At 46.8% G+C, this 23,356-nt stretch overlaps 1 protein-coding gene and 1 long non-coding RNA gene across 3 annotated transcripts; one reads left to right on the forward strand and one right to left on the reverse strand.

Annotated features, from left to right (window-relative positions):
* The first annotated feature begins 19,751 nt into the window (after window positions 1-19,751).
* Window positions 19,752-22,487, forward strand: LOC136500820 (uncharacterized). 2 transcript variants are annotated; one of them, XM_066496282.1, is made up of 9 exons: window positions 19,752-20,043; window positions 20,126-20,386; window positions 20,673-20,876; window positions 20,960-21,106; window positions 21,215-21,379; window positions 21,481-21,628; window positions 21,691-21,827; window positions 21,929-22,009; window positions 22,352-22,487. In XM_066496282.1, the coding sequence occupies exons 2-9, from the start codon at window positions 20,231-20,233 to the stop codon at window positions 22,352-22,354; spliced, it is 1,041 nt and encodes a 346-aa protein (XP_066352379.1). In that variant the 5' UTR covers window positions 19,752-20,043; window positions 20,126-20,230; the 3' UTR covers window positions 22,355-22,487. The 2 variants fall into 2 exon arrangements, with proteins under 2 accessions (XP_066352379.1, XP_066352370.1); XM_066496273.1 differs by lacking the exon at window positions 19,752-20,043 and having other exon boundaries at window positions 20,053-20,386.
* A 101-nt stretch (window positions 22,488-22,588) lies between these two features.
* LOC136500835 (uncharacterized) lies at window positions 22,589-23,350 on the reverse strand. Its single transcript, XR_010770107.1, has 2 exons — window positions 22,919-23,350; window positions 22,589-22,821 (listed from the first exon to the last, which is right to left on the reverse strand). It is a non-coding gene; the product is annotated as an uncharacterized lncRNA (long non-coding RNA).
* Window positions 23,351-23,356: the final 6 nt, after the last annotated feature.

Raw genomic sequence — 23,356 nt, forward strand, 5'->3', positions numbered from 1 at the left:
GCGCCATGGCCGGAGTAGCAAGGTCCGGCGGCGAGCAGGGGAAAAATCGGGGCTCACCGTGGGTGCTATGGAAGAGAGGATGGCGGTGTAGTGACGAGTTGTGGCCATGTAGCTCAGAAAGCAGTGCCGTGCAGTGCTGACCCATGACCGTGATGACGACGACGGCGTCGCCCTCGGTTCTGGTGACTTCGGCAGCGCGCGGGGGCTCCGATCCTCCTCTCATGATCTCCTTCTCGGCCCTCTACTCTCGGTGTGGTACGGCTGCTGGGCCACCAAGTGGTGACGGAGGCTGAGGGAGAGGCTAGGGCGCCGAGCATGAGCGGCGTGCGGGTTGGCTTTATAGCCGAGCGCCATGCCTCCCATGGCGGATGGCATCGTGTGGTGGAGGCGTGTGCATCGCATCAGACGGTGGTGCGGGGTTGCATGGGCGTGGCGCAAGGGGACAGGGTCATGCCCCGGACGTGACCCCCTGGCCCACCCCTGCCACTGCTGTCGGGCGCCGGTCGCGTAGGCGATTGAGGCATGGGTGAGAAAGATGACACTGTAGACGGGGGTGGCTGACATGCAGGGTCTAGCGGGCAGCGGCTGCGAGCGAGGTAGACGGGTGCACGGGCGATGCGCTGGGTCAGCTCGTGGGCCACGTACATGCGCACGCCGGTGCAAGGTGGGCGCGGTTGGGCTAGCTGGGCCACGAAGCCGAGCAACCTGGGCTACGAGGCCTTCTTCCTCATTTCTTTTTTCTGTTTTCTTTTTCTTCTTCCTTGATTTGAATTCAAATTTGGTTTGGGTATTTTGAATTCAAAAATGGGTGCACCAAATTTATTGGAGTTGTTAAGTATATCATAACTCAAATGGAAATCCAAATCACATTTCGAATTAACAAAGCATGCAATACTTTATTTGTTAGAATTTAAATAAACGCAATTAAATAATGACATGCCATGCTTATGTGTTAACTTGGGTTGGGGTTAGACCTAATGCATCTCTTAGGTTGGGTTTTCTATACATGACACTCATCATCACATGGGTGTTCTAAGAAAAATTTTGTAGTTGGTATTTTTAGTGTGTGGATTTTTGGGTTGTTACAGTTCTACCCCCTTAATAGAATCTCATCCCCGAGATTAAAGCGTAACGTACTCTTCGAAAAGGTAAGGATATCACAACCAGAGGTCAGACTCTTTCTCCCATGTTGCTTCTCTCTCTGTGTGATTACTCCATTGGATCTTGCACATAGGGATAGTCTTGCTTTGGGTCTCTTTGGTATCTCTACCCAGAATTCTGATAGGATGCTCTTTATACTCAAGTGTATCTTGAATGTCAAGTGTATCAGTTGGAATTACTTCATCGGGCACTCTCAAACACTTGCGTAGCTGTGAGACATGGAATATGGAATGTACACCCATCAATTCCTCGGGTAGCTCCAGTTTGTAGGCGAGCTTTCCAATCCTCTTGCAAATCTTGTATGGGCCAACAAATCTAGGGGCAAGCTTTCCTTTCACATGGAATCTGACAGTTCCACGTAGCGGCGATACCTTGAGATAGAAGAAATCTCCCACATTGAACTCAAGTTCTCTTCTCCTTTTATCAGCATAGCTCTTGTATCGACTTTGAGCAATTCTCAAATTCTCTCTTACTTGAGCAACTCCTTCTTCTGCATCTTGAATCTTAGCGGAGTCAAAGAATGATCTTTCTCCCGGTTGGGACCACATCAAAGGTGTCTTATAAGGTCTGCCATATAGAGCTTCAAATGGTGACATCTTGATACTGGCTTGGTAGCTGTTGTTGTAAGAGAACTCTGTATAGGGTAGGCATTTCTCCTAATCAGAGCCATAATTTAGTACACTAGCGCGAAGCAGGTCTTCTAAGATCTGATTTATTCATTCTGTCTATCCATCTGTCTATGGGTGATAAGCGGTACTGAAATCAAGTTTGGTTCTAATGGACTTGTGCAGAGCTTCCTAGAATTAGGACACAAACTAAGGACCACGATCAGATAAAATACTAGAGGGAGCTCCATGCAGTCTGAGAATATGCTCAATATATAGATTTGCTAATTTTTTAGCATTGATCTTGGTCTTTACTGGTACAAAGTGAGCAGTCTTGGTCAAGCGATCAACAATCACCCAGATGGAATCATTGCCTTTCTGTGAACGGGGCAATCCAACTATGAAATCCATGGATATGCTCTCCCACTTCCACTCGGGGACGTCAAGAGGCTTTAGCAATCCTGCAGGCCTTTGATGTTTAGCCTTGACTCTATTACAGGTGTCACATCGTGCCACATGTCCTACAATGTCTGTCTTCATGCCTTTCTACCAAAAGTGTTTCTTCAAATCTTGATACATTTTTGAACCTCTAGGGTGGATACAGTACTTAGAATCGTGAGCTTCTGACAGAATTTCCTCTCTTAGTGCTGGGTCAGATGGGACACAGATTCTGTTCTTGAATCAGATGGTTCCTTGTTCATCTTCATGGTGGTTGGTCTTATAGCCTAGTTTCATCAGACCATGAAGATATTCGATTTCTTCACAATCTTTCTGAGCTTGATGGATGCATTCTGTGAGATCATACTGTATGCGGAGCTCATTCAACAAGCCATACGGTAGTATCTCAAGTTGGAAATCATCAATCTCTTCTTTGAGCTCAGGTGGTACAGATTCAGTGATCAAGGCATGACAGTAACTCTTGCGACTAAGAGCATCTGTAACTATATTAGCTTTTCTTGGATGATAGTGAATTTCTAGGTCATAGTCCTTGATCAACTCTAGCCATCGGCATTGCCTCATATTTAGATCTTCCTGAGTGAAAAAGTACTTCAAGCTCTTGTGATCCGTATAGATATCACACTTGTTGCCTATCAAGTAGTGTCTCCAGATCTTCAAGGCATGCACAACTGCGGCTAACTCAAGATCATGAGTAGGGTAACGGTTCTTGTGTTCTTTCAACTGTCGAGAAGCATATGCTATCACTCTTCCATCTTGCATCAATACATAACCAAGTCCTTGATGGGATGCATCGCAATACACCACGAAATCTTTGCTGATATCAGGCAATGCTAGCACAGGAGTTGTGGTAAGCCTCGGTTTTAGTTCCTGGAAGCTTTGCTCGCATGTGGGTGTCCATTCAAACTCCTTAGTCTTCTTCAGAAGGTTGGTCATTGGACGGGCTATCTTGGAGAAGTTCTCAATGAATCGGCGATAATATCCAGCCAATTCCAAGAAACTTCTGATTTCTGTCACATTATGGGGTTGATCCCATTCTTTCACGGCTTCAATTTTGGCTAGGTCAACTGCGACACCTTCAACTGATAGTACGTGGCCTAAGAAGGCAACTTCCTATAGCCAAAATTCACATTTGCTAAACTTTACGTATAGCTGATATTGGGCTAGTTTCTCAAGCACCATTCTTAGATGATGTTCATGTTCTTCAGCGGTGGATGAATAGACAAGGATATCATCAATGAATACCACCACGAACTTATCTAGTTCATTCATGAAAACCTTATTCATCATGTTCATGAAGTATGCGGGAGCATTCGTGAGTCCAAAGGACACCACGGTGAACTCAAACTGCCCATACCTTGTCACAAAAGTTGTCTTTAGGATGTCACTCTCTCGAATCTTCATCTGATAATAGCCAGATCTGAGATCAATCTTAGAGAAATACTTGGCACCTCGAAGCTGATCTAATAGATCATCAATCCTTGGTAGGGGGTACTTGTTCTTGATGGTGACTGCGTTCAAGTTCGGGTAATCAATGCACATTCTCATTGAGCCATCCTTCTTTTTGACAAACAGAATAGGAGATCCCTAGGGTGAAGCACTAGGTCTGATATATCCCTTCGAGATGAGCTCATCAAGCTATTTCTTGAGCTTGGCCAGTTCATCAACTGACATGCGATAGGGTCTCTTGGTAATGGGTCCTGTTCCCAGCAAAAGATTAATGATGAACTCTACATCACGGTCTGGTAGCATACCCGGTAATTCTTTGGGAAATCCATCGAGATAGTCTCTGACCATCGGCACATCATGAACTATCTTCTTCTCTTTCTGTGATTCTGAACTCACTTTAAGGGCACACAAGATAGAGGTGGACTTTCTAGACTGGGGTTCACATCTAATGACTTGGCCTGATGGGTGGTTCACTTGGACATATCTAGGTGAGCATGATATGATACCTCGGTGAATGGTTAACCAATCCATGCCTAAGATGACATCTAGGTTTGTGGGAGGTAATAGGATTAGGTCGGCTTTAAAGATAAGACCCTCAATGGTAAGACTCACTCCCTACAGATGTGGGTGCACTTTAGGTCTCCTAAAGGTGAACTGGTGATGATAGGCTTTTCACGTGGCATTACAGGTAGGTCATGTTCTCATGCAAACTTGGATGATATGTAAGAACAAGTTGCTCCAGAGTCAAATAGAACTGATGCAGTATTGCCATTAACTAAAAACATACCATACACAACGTCAGGGGCAGCCTGTGCTTCCTCGGCGTCCAGATGGTTGAGACATCCATGAGTAGTAGATCCCTTGAACTGAGACTTCTGAGCAGCTAAGTTCTGTGGGCACTCAGCGGCTTTATGACCTGGATGGCCACAAGCAAAGCAGGTGAAAGGAGTACCGCCTGTAGGGGTTGGCGTGGTTGCCTTCTAGTTTCCAGTGCTTGGTGCGGAGCGGTTCTGTGCTGGGCGTTCATTCGCTGAGCGGGGATGGTTGTAACGGTCCTGGGTGTAGCGATCCTGAGCAGGGTGGGAATATTTGGCGGTGTAGCCTCCACTTCCCCTACTCGATCTAGGGTTGTCATCCCTGTTATGGTGAGAGCGTTCCCTGGATGGTGCATCTCTATGGAACCTCTTGCGATCACGATCATGGAGAGACTCCTTAGGCTTACGCTTCCTCTCCCTATACTCTTCTCTAGCTTTAGCATGGTCCTTCTTAATCTAGATGCAGCGATCCACCAGAGCATGCAATGTGTTGCTCTCAATACCACCAAACTTCAACTTGATGTGCGGGTTAAGTCCTTTGTGGTAATAGTATAGCTTCTCCTTCTCAGAGTTCATAACATAGGAAGGTGCATAGCGCAGAAGGTTGGTGAAACGAGTAGTGTACTCAGTCACCCTATCCTTTCCCATCTTGATGTTGTGGAACTCCTCAGCTTTGGCCTCCATGATACCCTTAGGAATGTGATACTCAGTGAATGCTTTGGTGAACTCATCCCACGAGAGGTTGGCAGGGTCCTCATGGGAATCACTAAAACTGTCCCACCAGGCGTGTGCTGCACCTATGAGTTGGTGTGCAGCTGCTCCAACACACTCATCGTCGGTGAAAGTAGCGAGGTCAAGCTTCTTCTCCATCTCCTTGAGCCAGTCATCGGCTACAAGTGGGTCAGGGTCGGTGCCATCATAGGTAGGTGGTCTTAGCTTCAGGAATCCTTCCAGCTTCCTTTGGAAGTCATACTGCTGACCTCCCTGGTGACGGTTTGCTCCTTCAACAAGAGCTGCAAGAAGTTGGATCTGTTGTGCCATCACTTCTGCCAGGTTTGGTGGTGGTGGTGGAGGAATGTTCTCCTCAGGCGGCGGAGTATTCTCTAGGTGGAAGGGTATCCCTCCACGTCCACGGCCACAGCCATGGCCACAGTTGTTGCCACCACATCCCCCATTTGGTTCAACTGGTTCAGGGGTGGGCGCATGTCCACAGTTCATTAGGTGATTATATCGGCGGTTCGGCATCTGCAACACGGATCATAGAGAATTTAGTGCTTGTGCCATAAGTGCTTATAATTCAATATGATTACATGATTTTGACGATTTAAATAAAAACATTTACACTATCCAACACTCATTACAAAGAAGCAATAAGATCCATAAGATGCAATAAGATCCAAAATATTCATTACATGGGTTTTATTACAAAGCATCATCTCCAGTAGCTACACTTGAAGATGTGCGAGAATCGTACTACGCATAATGTCTCATAATACCTCTCATAAGGGGTACATTATGGGGTACAACTTATGGAAGCTACTGACATGACTCATGACCACGTAGGGTCATCTACTCTAACTCATACACAGCAGCTGGGATGCGACTGTTCTTGATCTCGATCTCCTCGTCAGACTTGTGAAGTCGGGACACGTACTTCAAGGCCTCGGCGAGCTCCTCAGTAGGTTTGGCTCTAGGTAGGGTAGGGCAGGCATCTAGGTTGAGGCGAGTTGGGGCTAACTCAAACTCCTCTATCCTAGGCTTCGTCTTGCTACAAACCTCCTTGGGTAGCTGATCCCATATACCCTTCATCTCCCTGAGGCGCTTCCTATCAGACTTCTACCAGGCCTATCGAGTCCTCTCACACTTGTCCTATAGGTACTCGTTTTGCCTGAGTGCCTCGATCAGGTGACCCTAGTTGCGAACGGCCTTCTTTCTAAACTCTTCTAGATCCTAAGTCATGGTCTTATTTCGAGACTGGATCTTCAGCATGTCAATCCCCTTGGATCTCTCTCTGTCTCCTCTACGGTTGAACTCGGCCTTCTTATCATCTAACTCTCTCTGCAACTTCAAGACCTTACTATCGAGGTAGCAGTTCTTATTGCTTAGGTTGACGGCCTTGTCCTGTAAGTCGTCGATCTTGGCTTGGTGGATTTCTTCACGGCGGTTGAGCTCATCCTGTAGCTTGGCAACTGTCTCAAGTAGACTAGCTTGCTCCTGTGCTCCCTACGAGTCTCGCTCCTAGTACTCCCATCAGAGGGCCTGGTCCTAACGTCTCCTCTGCTTTAGCTAGGTCATGTACCTATCCTGCTCCAGCAAGTGGATAGCTGAGACGCGAAGGCATCTGTCCTCCTTAGCAAGGATAACTCTGCTGGCTACGAAACTCTACTCACTAGGGGTAAGGCTGAGGTCAAGGGCCTGGGGAAGTAGACGGAACTCTGTCGTCTTTAGGTGCACGTAGTCATCCCTCATCACTCTACGAAGTGCCTTGTGCGAGATAGCTCGTAGTCCCTCCTCGACGGTGTCCTCTATAGTCAACTCGGTGGAAGCTGGGACAGAAGGTAAGGTAGTGCTAGCTAGAAACTCGACTGAGGTGACAATCAATCCTTCAATTTCTCCTTCCTGAGCTGGCTTCCCGGTGCAGGTGACCTTGACAAGCTCGTCGGGGACACCTAACATGACGAGAACTCGGCAGAGGGTCTGTGCAAAACCCCCGAGCTCATGTAGGTCAAAGGTAAGCTTGGCGTGGTCCAGAGGTAGCGGTCCTAGAGGCGGCCAGTCGACGTTCATTGCCATCTGCATGTTTTAAGGAACAAGTGTTAGCAGGTCCATAATAGATAAGCCTTGCATAAAAGTAAATGCAAGGTCGGTATATAATCGAAAGAAGGGTTGTTCACGTCCTATTCTATCGTCCATTTCTGAGGGCTTCGTCCTAAGGTCAAGTATGGCTCTGATACCAACTGAAACGACCCCAATTTCCGTGAAGGGAAATCCACAGCGTTGAAGTGTAATAAGACCGTTGAGGATCATATTACCTAATTTCCAGTCGAATATCACATCCATACCACGATAATATCAGAGTACAAATAGTGCAGAATTACATAATTTATTACATCGCTGCATTGGCGGGATCAAAAGTAGCATTCATTCAGAACAGCTTGAAGATAAGATCGCCAAACTCGAGCGTAGGCACGAACCCCTCATCCGTCAAACTTCTTGGAGCTATACTCCTCAGTAGAACCTATGTGCCAAAATTTATCAGTACGATTTGTACTGGCCACTCTCATCCCTATGAGCATTGCTTTGTAGAAATTGAATGCAAGTTGGATATAATCAAAAGGAACCTATAAAGCTGGGGTTTCCTATGCATTTAGCATATCAAGTAAATAATAATAGTTTGTCAAGTTTTAACACCATTCCCACACACATTCCACTCCATTCCCTTTTCCAAGCTAGGTTTCAATCCTAGGACCGATATACCACCATCTCCATTATTCCCATACCATTGCTCAGTCGATAGGCCAACTCCCTCTCGGCACTGTCTCAAGGCCCGTAGCCCCTGGCTACGACCGACACTCTTTCACAGGGGAAGAAGAGAAGGACTCATCTCTCTATCTAGTTTAAGCGAAACCCAGGAAAGGTCTATAGCCGACAAGTCGGCATATGTATTGATCGATCAACCATACACTCTACAGAGGTTTCACATAACCACAAGATCCACCTTCCTCGCTGACCGTCGTCAACTAGGCTGATTCCAACCGCTTGCTAGCCTAGGATAATGCCACTCTACCATTCAGCCCTGGTTCACCCCAAGTCAAGTATAGGGTGGCTGAAACTATGAGTCATGAGCCAGGTCCACAAGGTCTCCATGAAGTCTCAAAAGGGTGTGGGGGGATCCTCCGCGCCCCATACCTCCTTACACTATCCGCTATCAACCTAGTAGTAGTGGCAATATCCTACCAAGTAGTCCAGCCGTCCCGTACCATATAGGGCGAGTGGTACGTAAGGCTTCCCAGTGAATCTAAGTACTAGTAAATCCTTAGGGATGACCAAGCCAAAATGTCTCCATCAGGGTTTCCATTTACCATGCCACCACAGCACCTCCATCCCGGGCTCCTCCCATCATAGGTTCGCACCCAGGTCCACCTCATATACCATTTACCCACCATAGGTATCCATTTCCAGGGGTGCCCAGGTAGCATCCCATAGCAAGACTTGCCCCAGGCTCGTCGTATACTCCAACTTGGTCGACACAACCCTCACCCTCCACACACCCAAGTCACACATGCAGCACTCTCCCCATAATCCAGGTAACACCAATTTCCACCACGCACGTAGTATAAGCATAGTAGAAGTATAAGTAATGAAATATATAGCAGTAAGCATGTGTCTAGCCTAATAGCAGGGTATGCAGGGGTAAGGTTGCGTCAAGGTAAAGGCCATCAAGTAAGCATACTACCATGTAAGTCCTATCATGGTATGATTATAGCAGTAAAGTAAAGCAATAGCAGCTCTATATTAGCCATGCATAATAGGTGCTACGAGATTTGGGTGGGATGTGGCACCTTTAGTGTAGTCATCTCTGTTCTCCTCATGGTACTCACGGTCCTCATCCGTCAGGTTCTCCTCCGAGTCTGCAACGTTCGCATTATAATCGTGTTAGCGACGTCTATAGAGTAGCACAAAGAAGCAATGAAAATTCAAAAGAGCCAAATGCACTCAAACATGGGTTCATTGCGTAGAGCTCAATTTTAGATGAATTTTGGTCCTAGTTTCGTATTTTTCTGAGGTCATATGAATTAGTTATGAATTTTCGAAGATTAAATCCATTTCTGAAAATGAAAACGACTGAATTAATCCTGAGCTGACATGTGTCACGATGTGACTGGTACACGTGGCATGATGATGTCAGCATGATGTCATCATCCCAGTTCTGGTACCGACAGGTGGGTCCCAGCTAACATCAGCATGACGTCAGCGTGATGTCAGCGTCTGACGTGTGGGTCCAGAGTGTCCGTGTCACTGACATGTGGGGCCAGGTCAACGGTCAATGTTGACCAGTCAACGGTCAATACGAGCCAGGTTCAAACTGGGCCTAGACACGTGGCGTGCTGTGGCGCTGCCACGTGGCGTAGTTGGGCTCTTATTGGGCTTCGTTTCCTGGCTGTGGGTGTGAGCGCGGCTCACGGTGGACCCAAGTTCACGGTCCATGGACCCAAGGCATGGTCCATGGTGGATCGAGTCCATCGTCATTTTTCCTCAGCTCGGCTCATGTGCACCGGGTGCAGGGCTACGCTGCTCAACTTGCCCCTTCTCCCCTATTTCTTCTACGGCGCGCTCTTGCTGGCGACGTGCTCACCGGCGAGCTCCCGCAATAGCTCAGGCATCCAATTGAGGTGGGGAAAACCTCCCCGCGCCATGGCGACTACAATGGTGGGGTCAGGGCGACGGATAGTGCTTCCTAAGTCACTGGTCACGTCGAACGGCGGCTTGAGCACAACCGGCGTGCGGGAATGGCACGGGTGCAACGGCATGGGCCAGTTCTGTGGTGCGCATGGGCGTCACAATGCTCCAACGGGCATGTTGGGCAGGTCGAGGGGTCCTCTAGGGCCTCCGGTGGCTTTGGCCATGGCGGTGGTCTTTCGATCACGTCGACGACGTCGGTGTGGGGGCTATGGCCTCGGAGGGGCGTCATAGTGGGGAGTGTAGGCTCCTATGGATCCGTGTGGATGCGGCGAGGGTGTCCAGAGCTCAGGGCAGGACTTCTGGTTTCCAAGTGGCCGGTAGGGTCTTCCTGGCGGCCACGGCGACATGGTGACGACGACGAGGCATGCGAGTCACTATGGGGTTCCAGCGGGGTGGTCACGGCATGCGCGTGAGTTACCTGTGGCTTCAGTGAATGGGATGGGCGAGTCAAGGAGGCGCTAGGCGCTCCGATCGGTACTGGCCACGGTGGTCGGTGCTCGGACCGATGGTCGGGTGCTCGGACCTGTGGTCTATGTTCGGCCTGGTGGCCTGGTGCTCGGACTGGTGGTCTAGTGCTCGGCACGGTGGTCTGGTGCTCAGAGATGGTCTGGTGCTCGGCACGGTGGTCTAGTGCTCGGAGGTGGTCTGGTGCTCGGCATGGTGGTCTGGTGCTCGGAGGTGGTCTGGTGCTCCGGTGGTGGTGGTGTCATGAGCGCGACATGCGTGCTCGACTGCGGCGTCCAGGGAACTTGGAGAGGTCTACAGCGTCCAAGGGCTCGGGGATGGCCACGGTCAACGTGAGTGTGCTGTGCTGGTGTGCCTAGAGGCCGGGGATGGCCTTGGCCTACGCGCTCACGGTATGGAGCGCCATGGTCGGAGTAGCAAGGTTCGGCGGCGAGCAGGGAAAAATCGAGGCTCACCGTGGGTGATGTGGAAGAGAGGATAGCGGTGCAGTGACGAGTTGTGGCCGTGTAGCTCCGGAAGCAGTGTCGTGCAGTGCCGACCCACGACCGTGATGACGACGACGGCGTCGCCCTCGGTTCCGACGACTTCGGCAGCGCGCGGGGGCTCCGATCCTCCTCTCACGATCTCCTTCTCGGCCCTCTACTCTCGGTGTGGTACGGCTGCTGGGCCACCAAGTGGTGGCGGAGGCTAGGGCGCCGGGCGTGAGCGGCGTGCGGGCTGGCTTTATAGCCGAGCGCCATGCCTCCCATGGCAGATGGCATCATGCGGTGGAGGCGTGTGCATCGCATCAGACGGTGGTGCGGGGTTGCGTGGGCGCGGCGCAAGGGGACAGGGTCATGCCCCGGACGTGACCCCCTGGCCCGCCCCTGCCACTGCTGTCGGGCGCCGGTCACGTAGGCAGTTGAGGCGTGGGTGAGGAAGACGACACTGTAGACGGGGGTGGCTGACATGCGGGGTCTAGCGGGCAGCGGCTGCGAGCGAGGCAGACGGGTGCGTGGGCGATGCGCTGGGCCGGCTCATGGGCCGCGTACGTGCGCACGCCGGTGCAAGGTGGGCGCGGTTGGGCTGGCTGGGCCGCGAAGCCGAGCAGCCTGGGCTGCGAGGCCTTCTTCCTCATTTCTTTTTTCTATTTTCTTTTTCTTCTTCCTTGATTTGAATTCAAATTTGGTTTGGGTATTTTGAATTCAAAAATGGGTGCACCAAATTTATTGGAGTTGTTAAGCATATCATAACTCAAATGGAAATCCAAATCACATTTCGAATTAACAAAGCATGCAATACTTTATTTGTTAGAATTTAAATAAACGCAATTAACTAATGACATGTCATGCTTATGTGTTAACTTGGGTTGGGGTTAGACCTAATGCATCTCTTAGGTTGGGTTTTCTATACATGACACTCATCATCACATGGGTGTTCTAAGAAAAATTTTGTAGTTGATATTTTTAGTGTGTGGATTTTTGGGTTGTTACAGGTGGAGCTTCCCGTCGCTCACGGCGCTCTCTCTAGATCGGATTAGGGTTAGACTCGGTGGGGAACTGACGGCTACAGTGAACCTCTTGTCTTGAGCCCAGCTCGCACCTCCTTTATATAGTGTTGCGCGACGGGGGCTTACCAGAGCTAGGAGAGCGGCTGGGCGTCCCCAATCAGAGAATCAAGGACCCAATTAGCCATTCAGTTAAATTGATGAAGATCAACCTAACAACGTCATCTCGCACCAATTGCCAATAGGTTGCCGGATTCATACTTTCATTAGCGTTTGTTGTTGTTCAGAAATGGAGTGATAATAATCTGTTTATTTGTGTGAATGCATGAGAAGTTAATCACGTCTGACCGTTCAATCTTTCAGAAGATACAACTCCCTGACACTTTCGTTGTCTTTGTTCTCTTTTGCAGAGGGACTTGGATAACAGACTGGCCAAGGTAGCCAATTTCAGCCTAGGCCTTGTTTAGATTGTAAATTTTTGCAATCTGGACACTGTAGCACGTTTCGTTTGTATTTGACAAACTTTATCCGATCATGAACTAACTAGGCTCAAAAGATTCGTCTCGTGATTTACAACCAAACTATGTAATTAGTTATTTTTTTACCTACATTTAATGCTCCATGTATATGTCCAAAAATTGATGTGATAAAAAGAGAGTGAAAAAACTTGAAATTTTAAGGCAATCTAAACAAGGCCCTAGTATAATTTTTCTCAAAGAGACGATCGCATCATGGAGATACAAGTCCCTTGATGTGATGTTCTTCTGAAAAGTTAAATCGGTTTAGGTTACAGGAAAAGCATAGCCAGATATAGGATAGCACATGGTGAGATTTTTTAAGTTCACTGATTGCGGGTCTGCAGCAACTGAAAATGGGAGAGGGTTAGGCCTCGTTTAGTCTGCGAATTTTTTTGGAAAATGACACGGTAGCATTTTGTAGTTATTTAATAATTAGTGTCTAATTATAGTCTAATTAGACTTAAAAAATTCGTTTTGTGAATTTCGTCTAAACTGTGTAATTAATTTTATTTTTTATTTATATTTAATGCTTAAAACATGCGTTCAAAGACTTATGTAATGGGAATCTTAAAAAATTTTATAAAATTTTGGGAACAAACCGGGGCACGCCCAACGCGGGCTGTCACAGCTGTATGCCCCAGGCTCCATGCATTTGAGGCTGCTCGTCTCGCAATGCGGGCAGACAGGCTGCTCTGGACTCCGTACCACCGAGAGCACAGCCAGTACTTGTGTACAGCAGCCACTTTATTTCCGGTCCCACGGTACACAGCCTTTCTCCCTCCGTTCTCCGTACCACCGAGAGCCCAACCAGTACTTGTGTACAGCAGCCACTTTATTTCCGGTCCCACGGTACACAGCCTTTCTCCCATCTCACAACGGGAGCCGCCTGGACTTTTTCGGCGTTCGCTTATTGGTTCCAGTGAACCAAAATCAGTCAGTTAATAATATTTTTTTTCATAATAAATCAGCGTAAGACAGTCTATACTAGCCCAGTAACCAACCAACCAACGATCTATTTATCCGATGAGGCATGCGCTGCTTCTGGAAGTACTTCCCTCCGTTTTCCGTTTGGGTTTACTTTCAGTGATTTTTACTGTAGTAAATTTGACCATTTATTTTTTCTTCTAAAAAATCTTAGATACTTCAATGTATATAACACTAATAAAGTATGTTCAATAAAGAATCATATATGTAAAAACTTGATGTATCTAAAAATTTTTTACAGAAAACAAAAATTGCTACAGTAAAAACAGTAGTTCTGACTCCCTGCGAAGCCACCATACGACGTGACATGGAGCCTCTGTGGTGATATGGAACTGGTGCAGCAAGCCAGGCCCTTCATTTTGCTAAATTTTTCAAGATTCTTCGTCATATTAAATCTTTAGACACATGTATGAAACATTAAATATAAATAAAAAATAAAACTAATTACACAGTTTAGACGAAATCTACGAGACGAATATTTTAAACCTAATTAGACTATGATTGAACACTAATTGCCAAATAACAACAAAAAGCGCTACAGTTGCATTTTGCAAAAAATTTCGGATCTAAACTGGGCCCCAGCGAGGCGCGTTGGGAAGCCCTGAATAGCCTGATAAGTGTCTTTGTCAATGTTAGCTATTCAGGCTTCACTTTGGTAACTACTCCCTCGTCAAAAAAAAAAAAAAGTACGACGTTTTTAACTTCTCCCACGTCCTATGACGTTTTTAACTCTTAGACAATATCTTCAATGATAAAATGAGTCATAACAAAATATATGATATTTATACAAAATTTTGAATAAGACAGAGGGTCAAACAAGATGCCTAAAAATAAAAAAACGATATTTCATTTTGAGACGAAGGGAGTACTGTTGTAATCCTTCTTGGTTTACAGCTGTTCGGATGCTCAGTTGCGAGACGTTCTGATTATCCAGTACATATGATATTTTGGATACTTTGTCTGATGTTATAGTTCACCGTCATGTTCGTTTGGCTTATAAGTCGTACTTTTTCCATCAATAAATAGTATTTTTTCGCACGACAAATCAGTCAAGAGGGCACTTATGATTATGTTGCTCTGCCTGTGATCATCACTCTGCTAATGATTGGCAACGTGCTTCTGGCGCAGTGGTGCATGTTAGTACGGAGTATGTACTTTCTCTTCTCTGCCATTATTATTCATTCATTCATTGAATGATTGGGAAAGACTGACAGGCGATAACGGTTTCCCAGCAGAGCAGCAGAACAGCGGTGCAAGATCGATCACAAACAGATAGACGTTTCAGAATTTTCAGGGTGAGGGTGATTCAGAATTCATAGCATATATTTTTTCCAATATAATTAAAAGCCTGTTTTTCAATGTGACTGAGTGAGATCTTATAGATTCCATATAATCTTTTTACAATTCATTTGAGTTCCGTTTAACCATTGTTTTACGAATCACTGAATTGCCCCTGCATTCAGTGGTCACAACACAACATGGAAGCTTTGAAGATTGAACAGTACCACACAAATGCCGATCAGGCGATCACGAAGTGTCGCACAAATGCAGACTCCTCGCCGCAGCCATCGGCGTCGTCAACCACCACTTCCTCCTTGCTTGCCGTCCGTCCTTGGTCGCAACTCAGCGTCGCGGCCTCCCGGACAACCAATACAGAGGCTTCGCCGAGCTAACCCTGCGCTGCCGCTCGGACGTGGTCACTCAACGCGCGCGCGCGCCGTCTCGGTGTCCTCCTAAATTCTTCGCGTCCTCCTAAATTTTTTTGCTGCGCGGTGACATTTACGATCATGGATTATTTACTGCTGGCTGATTTGATATGAGAGAAAAACATAGTTTCTGACTGGAAATTTACGATCATTTACGAGCAAACGTTTCTTACATTTTAAGCATGCGTGAGTCAGTACTCTGTCTGACAGGACACTCCATAGGTACGGCCTGCGAGCCTACTTTGAAAAACTAATTTCTAGAGGCCATCAGAGATTAAACCGCATCTGAAAACTAAATTCTAGAGGAGGTCAGAAATTAACCCGCCTTTAAAATGCAGCGAAAAAAAAAAAGTGGGGCCACGCACTGCAGCACTGGCGGCTGCCGGTCGGCCAGGTTCGACAATGCACCGCGGCATCAATCGACCACGCTCGCCGGCCATGCTCGCGCTTGTCGGGGACTGGTGCGCCCATGCCGCCGCACGCCACCGCGACCGCGCTCGCCGAGACAGCTGCCGCCGCACGACATCGCGACCACGCTCGCCAGAACAGCCACCGCGACCGCGCTCGCCGGGGACAGCAGCCGCCGCGCTTGTGCTCGTCGGAGACGGACACGCCCGGGCCACCGCGCTCCGTCGTGCGCGCCACTCGCCGGGGACGGCCAAACATAGGCTGTTACCGCTCTCGCGCTCGTCGCAGATGGGCGCTCCACCGTACGCTCAGGTTGCTGCCACGCTCGTCGTCGTGCGCCGCCGCCGCGCCCGGGCTGCTGCCGCGCTTCGCACCTCCATCACGGGCTGCCTTGGCTGCTCAACTTGCGAAGAGAAGGAAGAGAGAAGAGGGCAGGAATGGAAGAGAGAAGCAGCAGCCCAACGCTCATCTATTTTGAGCCACAGGAGGACAAGAACGGAGGGATGGATAAGGACGGAGGAGCGAAGCTCGGGCGGCAGCCCAACAGCGTGTAGAGGCGGCAACCGTTTCCGAAAATTTTCTCCACGCGACCGCGCTCAAAGAGACGGCCTTGTTTAAATCTTGCGCTAAATTTAGGAGTGTCACCTCGGTATCATACTGGGTGCCAGTAATCCGTTTGAGAAATTTATTAAGCATAAATAATTTATTATTAACATATATTTACTGCCACATTATTAAATTATAGACTAATTAGATTAAAAAAATTCATGAATCAAAACCGTTTTAATCTACGTATTTAATTTCGTAAATAATATATACTGAGAGGAGCGTGTACGTGTCTAAATATCTGGCAGAGCAACTCACGCGTTTAGATGCAAAAATTTTTGGATTTAGGCTACTGTAGCACTTTCGTTTGTATTTGATAATTAGTGTCTAATTATAGACTAATTAGGTTCGAAAGTTTCATCTCGTGATTTCTCACTCAACTGTATAGTTAGTTTTTTTTCATCTACATTTAGTACTCTATAAATATGCCGGAGGATTTTTTTTAAACTAAACGGGCCTTAGGACCCGTTTGGAGGAGCTCCGAGGAGCTCCGACTCCGAACTGTTCATGCTACAGTACCCGAGGTGAGAAGACGGAGCGGTCCGAAGCAGCGCCAAACGCGTCCTTAAAGTTTAGCGGGTGGAAAGTCTCGGGAGAAAAGGTGTTGGGACGCGGTAAAGCCTGAGCATAGGGCCCGCCACTACAAGCTGTTTGATTCAAACTGAACACCTGAACGTGGGAATGCCTTTCGAGCCGCATAATTGTAATACGGAGTACAGTAGTGTTTTACTGCTCTAGATTTTGGCTTCTTCAAAAACCAAATATTAATTTTCAGACCATATTTTGTCACGCCTTCAGTTTGCCAACAAAAATTACAAACCAAACAAGCAATTAACAGACCGGTACGTGAAGAAAATAGAAAGAAAAAAATGGGAGCACCCGTGGTCCCGCATGCATCCACCATGCCGTGTTGTCTTGTTGCCCTGCCATCAACCCGTGAACGAGCATGCTCCACTCCTGAATGGAGAGCATTTGCATGCGTGCACAGAGTTCAGAAATCTTTTCTTTAAATCATAATATCTATTTAACCATTTATCTGTTTTGTAATTTTTTCAGCATAATATTTATTGTGATTTTATTTACAAAACAAGATCCCATATGACCATGTTTTTTTTAAACATAGGAATTTCACAAGAATCATGGAATTTTATAAAAATCAATTTAATTTTATATTAAAAATATTTAAATTGTAGTAGTGTCACACATGAAAAAAACATGAGAGAAATCATGGAAATTTTTTGGATAGAATTGTACCGATAGAATTCTATTGTCCAAAACTGTTGTGAAGCATGCGCCTTTCCAAATAATTTGTGCCGTCGGGATGGACCACTTGCTATGCGTCAAAAACAAAGACAGTAGCGTCAGCGCTTCTATAAGTAGCATGTGCAGTTGTTTGATTAGTTCTTGCATGTGTCGTTTCCCAAATTTGGTATACGTGGTCCAGGGTGGGTATTTACCACCATGGAGTGGTAGCTAGGATGGTGTATTGATGATGGTTTCTATCCTAATTAAATGACTTGCTATGTAGGCAAAACGTTGATATGGCAACGTAATTAATGAAGAAAGAGAGCAAAAATCATAGAAATGGTTTCCTCATAAAGAAATCAGGTCTACTCTTGACCCAATGCACCAAGAAACCATGAAATCGCCATTGGGGAGAAACCACCAGTTTCTAGGGAGCTCGTGTCGCACTCCCATTGAAGGAAGAAGATAGAGTTGGGAGAGAGAAAGAGAAAATAATTATTACTCATAGAAACCATGGGTTGGAAAGCAGTATTTTTTTGATGCGATATCTTATATTATACAAACTAATAGTTTTTTTTATTGGGACTACCCTTACCACTCGTTGTAGCAGGATATTTCTCCATAAGTATGTAAATGCGATCTCGTACGACTCACCAAACCAAAGCATGGAAGTTCCTTGTTTTTAAGAGGAGAACAAATATGTATCAATGGTTGAATCAGATACAGTAATGGGGCCAGAAAGGTCAAAGGGGCAACAAGAACTGTAGTAAGTCGTCCACGTCAACAAACCAGCACAGACCACGCGTCAAACATGGTGGCACGACGGCTGGGCATGCACACTCGACAAGTCACTGCTGGCACAAAATGGCATTCGCGGCGCGCGGGGGCGGTAGCCTGTGACCGTGAGGCATGAGGCTGTGAACGTGCATGAAATAAAGCATGCCTACCTTTCGTCCGCCGCGTGGTTCGCAAGAGCCGTTTTGGCCGGCCACCGGCGGGGAGCGCCGCCACCCTCACCCCCATGCTGGACGCCGCTAGGTTGGGTTGTGGAACCTGAAATGCAATGCCACGCCTCGTGACCAAGTGCGCCTCCCACGTATTCACTCCATTCTAAATTATAAGTTGTTTTGACTTTTCTAGATACGTATTTTTGCTATACACTTGGATATATACACTATGTCTACATATGTAGCAAGAGCAGCGTATCTAGAAAAGTCAAAATGCCTTATAATTTATAAAGGAGGGAGTACAAAATAAACGTGACGCATCCACGGCCGCTTCTACTTGTGGAGTTTTTTTTTTCAAAATGGTCATGGAAGGCTAAGCATTAGAGCATCTTCAAAAGACTCTTTATATCATTCTTAATTGTTATGAGTATATGTTTTAATAGAAAAATACCCTCAACAACTTTTTTAAGTGGTTATCCAAATATTGGCATCCTTTATTTTGGATTTCTTGCTAGCCAAAAATAGCAAAAATGGCTCTTCTAGAGTGTGCACAAGATATAGAAAAAACTGTTTGAGGATAAAAATATATAGAAAACGATTTTTATGCAAATGACTCTCCAAATAATGATTTAGAGAGTGGGTTTTAGAAAGATTCTTGATGATGCTCTTAATATTTGTATCTGCTTCGCTCGCATTGCATCACACATGCAACATGCGGGTGCCGCGTGCCAAGACCATGTTTGGATCTATCGATAATAGTTACACCCTCTGTCCACAAAAGAAAGAACTATGAAATTTATACAAATCAAACTAATATAACTTTAATCAACTTTATAGTAAATTGTACAACTAATTTTATTATAAAAGTGTTTTTCATAATTAATCTAATAATATTTATTTTTGTATTATACTCGCTTTGTTCCAACTTATAGGTTGTTTTGTTTTTTCTAAATATACAACTTTTATTATATATCTAGACACATCATATATCTAGATGTACCGTAAATGCATTATATCTAGAAAAAAACAAAACGACCTATAAAACATTAAAACCGTCGATATATCAGGCGAATCCAAAATTAATACAGGGCGTGACCGCGCGAGTGCCATATGCTCGGAAGCTCAGGTGATTGGTACGCCGAGCCGCAGAGGGTGAGACGCATGATACATCAATGGGCTGGCCTGTTACTAATTTGGTCCAGGCCACTTTACCTGGGACATTTTATACGTGGGCCGAGCGACGTTATGTTCCCGCATAAGGACCTACCACCGCATATCACAAGGACCCAATCACCAGCCCAGCCCAGCTCGGCATCCCCAACCTTAACTACCCTTTTTGAATCCAAAAAAAAAAAAAAAAAAAAAAACTTAACTCCCCTTCCCTTCCCTCCCGGCCTCCCACAAGGCCCCAACCGCCGCCTCCCCTCCCCCCGACCGCCCTCCCCTCCCGTCCCCTTGCTCGGCATCTCCCTCGTCTACGCCGCCGCCTTCGCTTTACCCATTCCCTTCTGCCTCTTTCCATCTAGAAACCCTAGAATGCAAGTCGCTCCTTCCGGAGAGAAGCTAGGAGCCCAAACTGACCCTGGGATGGGTGAGATTTCCCTCGTCTACCCCGGTGATATGCCCCCTGGTGACAGACGTCGATCTTATGCGTTGGAGTGGATTGAAAATGTGGCGGAGGTCGACCCAGATCCGGTTGTGCCGCCGACTTATATAGTCCGATACGTAGGTACGAATTTCTTTGTTGTTTTCTTCACATTTTCTTTGATACTAGGTCATAATTAACTGCAATCGAGTCTCCGCTGGGATAGGGTTTCGGTGTTTGGGATGGCGGGCGGTTCCGGTGTCTATTGGCCTTTAGGAGAGGTGGTGTCTGATCGGGAGCTGGCGGCGGTGGGCAGCCGGATGTGAGGGGTATGGGCTTGGGGGCGCGGCCGGAGCGGGGCGAGGGCGAGCAGGAGAGAAACCGTGGAAGAGGAGAGGAGCGGGAGGTTCTTATTCTGGCGGAGATCCAACTATGTGATATTATTGGCACTAGTCGCGCCGGAAGCAGAGCTCCGCCACTCGTTAAGGTTGTGGCTGCGGATTTGTCTTTTTATGGTCAGGAATTTATTCCGAATTTGCTTGGCTTATGTGGCTGGTGCTGGATTGGAACCATATATAGTAGACATCGTTAGTTGATTTACTGCAAAGTTAGTCTGTTGACAGATGCATGCCCTTTTGAATTCTCCTGTGCCAATGCTGTATCTGTCTCTCCTATTTGAGATTTTTGGATGGGCCTTTGTTTCTTTCCCGCAGTATCTGCTAACTATATCATAGAATCTGATTAATATTTCTTTGCTGCCCCCATGGTATAAGATCTTCTTGAGAGGTTGGGGTTGGGACAGGTTGGAGGCCTACAGTAGTATTCAGGTTGAGTGGTGTGACTACAAGAAATATCTCGGGGACTATTTCATCTGCAATGCTGGCCAAGTTGCCATTCTTTGTGCCAAACAGAAGCCTGAGACAGTTGGAGAAGGCGTTGCTGCCGAATATAATGACCTGCATGCTGCAGCCAACCTAGTAAGGTCCTAAATCAAATCATGGCATGCCCTATTTGTTTTAGTGATTCGGTTGCTAATTAACTTCTTATCGATCCTTTCTAGTGTATCAAGCTTGAGAGAGAGCTTCTCAGGCGCTGCCGAGATTACCTCACTCCTGAAGACATCCACTTGAGCAAAGATATCAAGAATCATGCAAAGCATCTGATCGGATCAGAGGGTGAATCTTCTGTTGCAGCTGCGGGCATGGTGGTATGCCTGTTACAAACTACACCAAACTGTGATGTTCCTCATTCTAGTAGCAATACGTGATGTTAACCCCCTTTTTTCTTGCACCAAATGTTAATGATGATTCCAAAGTGTATCGCGAAGGAGGCTGACCTGATTTTTGAGTTGTTGACGGGTTGCTCTGACTGGGACACCACCGAAATGATCGCCTTTGGCAATCAGATCCGACGGTCTGCCTCAAACCTTATGCTCTACAAAGGTTCTAAATCTGCTGCTGCTGTCGCTGGCGCCATGTTGGTATGCATATGCCTGCACCTACCACTACTTGCGTAAATTGTAGTCCATTCATTTTATGCTGACGAGCTTCTTGTTACCAATTGTAAAATAATGTTTTGAAGGGTTTGGCAATCGAGGCTAAGTTATTTCATCAGTACTTGATATCTGAAGGCTCTCGTGTCTCTGGGTACGACGTTTCTCGTCAGATCCGCAGATGTACAGCGGCACTTTTAACCAAGCTTGAGGAAGAGTTGGCTCAGGACACTGCTGGTACATTTAATTGGTCTTTACTATTTCTAGAGTCAGTAACAGTGAAAAGGACAATAATGCAGATGAGGAGAAGAAGAGAAAGTTGGAGAAGAAGAGAAAGAAGAAGTTGGAGAAGAAGAGGAAGAGGAAAAATAAGTTGCAGAAGAAGAACCAGAGGTTGCAGAAGAAGATGAAGCTGAACGGGGGAAATGAGACCAAGGTTGAAATGCAAAAAAGGGCAGCATCATTAGCTTTTGTGAGTTGATCTTTGTGTGTGTATGTGCAGGAGGTTCACTGACATGCATTGTTTATCTGTTGAAGCTTAGCTTAACAGTTGCCAAGGACAAGGATTTCGAAGCGAAGCCTCCTTTGCTATCTGAGCTACTGAAGGCTAATGGAGAGGTAAATGACAGTGTTTTCAAATTAGAAATTCTTGGTACTGCAGTGCTTTATGTTTTGCAATAGACAGTACAAAATATGAAATGGTGGTTCTCTTGCAAACTTGAGCATTTGTGCAGCACCTTTTCCTCTTGTTTGTGTGCATTTAGTGTCGTGCACATTTTTAGTGGATCTTTGCTAGATGCTGTGAATTTTTTATGTTCCTTTAGTTTTTTTTTTTATGTTCATGAGAGCGCTGAATATATGCTTCTGATTGCCGTTTGACATTGTTGTAATTGTCTATTTATAATCCTGGTCTTTTTTCGTTATTATGCATGAAATGATTTCATGGTAATTTGTCTGCAGTGACCGTCAAATGGACGACAATACAAGGAGCGGATGATGTCTAGACGTATCTGTTGTGAAACGACACCTACAGACTAACAGAAATCTCTTCGCGAGTGATCTCATGCATCAATTACATGATTAGTGGATATGATTAAATAGTTAGTTTTAGTCCAAAGAGTATATACTTTGTGAACAGTTGTGTCCCTTCAACACACCCTTCACTTATATAAATATACTTCAGAGATCAATGAAAAATACAGTTCTTCCGAATCTTTCATTTACATTCACTTAACACGTTATCAGCACTATGCTCTACAAACGAGATGAAGAACAAGAGGCACAACTGCCTTACCGGCGCCGTTTGCACTGAGTTCGGCCACAGAAGAACGAGTACAGCAGTACACAGACGATAGATGGCAAGATGCTGTTCTTCGTAGCGAAGTAGTATAGAAGAACGTACGGTTCTCCATCTCAGGTAAGAAAATCTTCTGAGGACGAATGCTCACGGTAAGAACATATGTGAAATTTTCCATTAAAAGTTCTTACCAATTTGACCGCTCTGGAGCAATTGTTGCGGGAGCTCACCATGCCCACGCATGATCGTCGTCGGCAACCGCGGCGGCGGCTGGCCCGAGGCCATGACTCATCGACTTGTCGTGGTAGCGGCGTTGAACGACTCCAGCACCTGGCACGCCCCAACAGCGGTCACTGGCACCATGCTTTTCATTCCCATCGGCGTCGAGGCTGCCGGCAGCGGTGCTTGCGCACCCGCACGTTTGCACTTGCTGCGGCAACGTCCGCAGCGGCAGGCAGCCCGACGGCAGTTCGCTCGCAATGGCCTGGCGGATCCAGCGTAGTGCAGCGGTGACGCCCGCCCGCCCGACCTGCGTCGGCGCCCGCACGCGTTGATGGAACCGGGGCTCGCAAGCCTCGCGCGGCCAAGCGGTCTGCGGCCGGACGCTCGCGGCCAGACAGCCCGCTGCCGAGGGCTCAAAGCCAGACGGCTAACGGCACCACTGGCAC

The sequence above is a fragment of the Miscanthus floridulus genome, chromosome 1 (genome assembly GCF_019320115.1).
Source record: "Miscanthus floridulus cultivar M001 chromosome 1, ASM1932011v1, whole genome shotgun sequence".
In the NCBI taxonomy this organism is placed as follows: Eukaryota; Viridiplantae; Streptophyta; class Magnoliopsida; order Poales; family Poaceae; genus Miscanthus; species Miscanthus floridulus.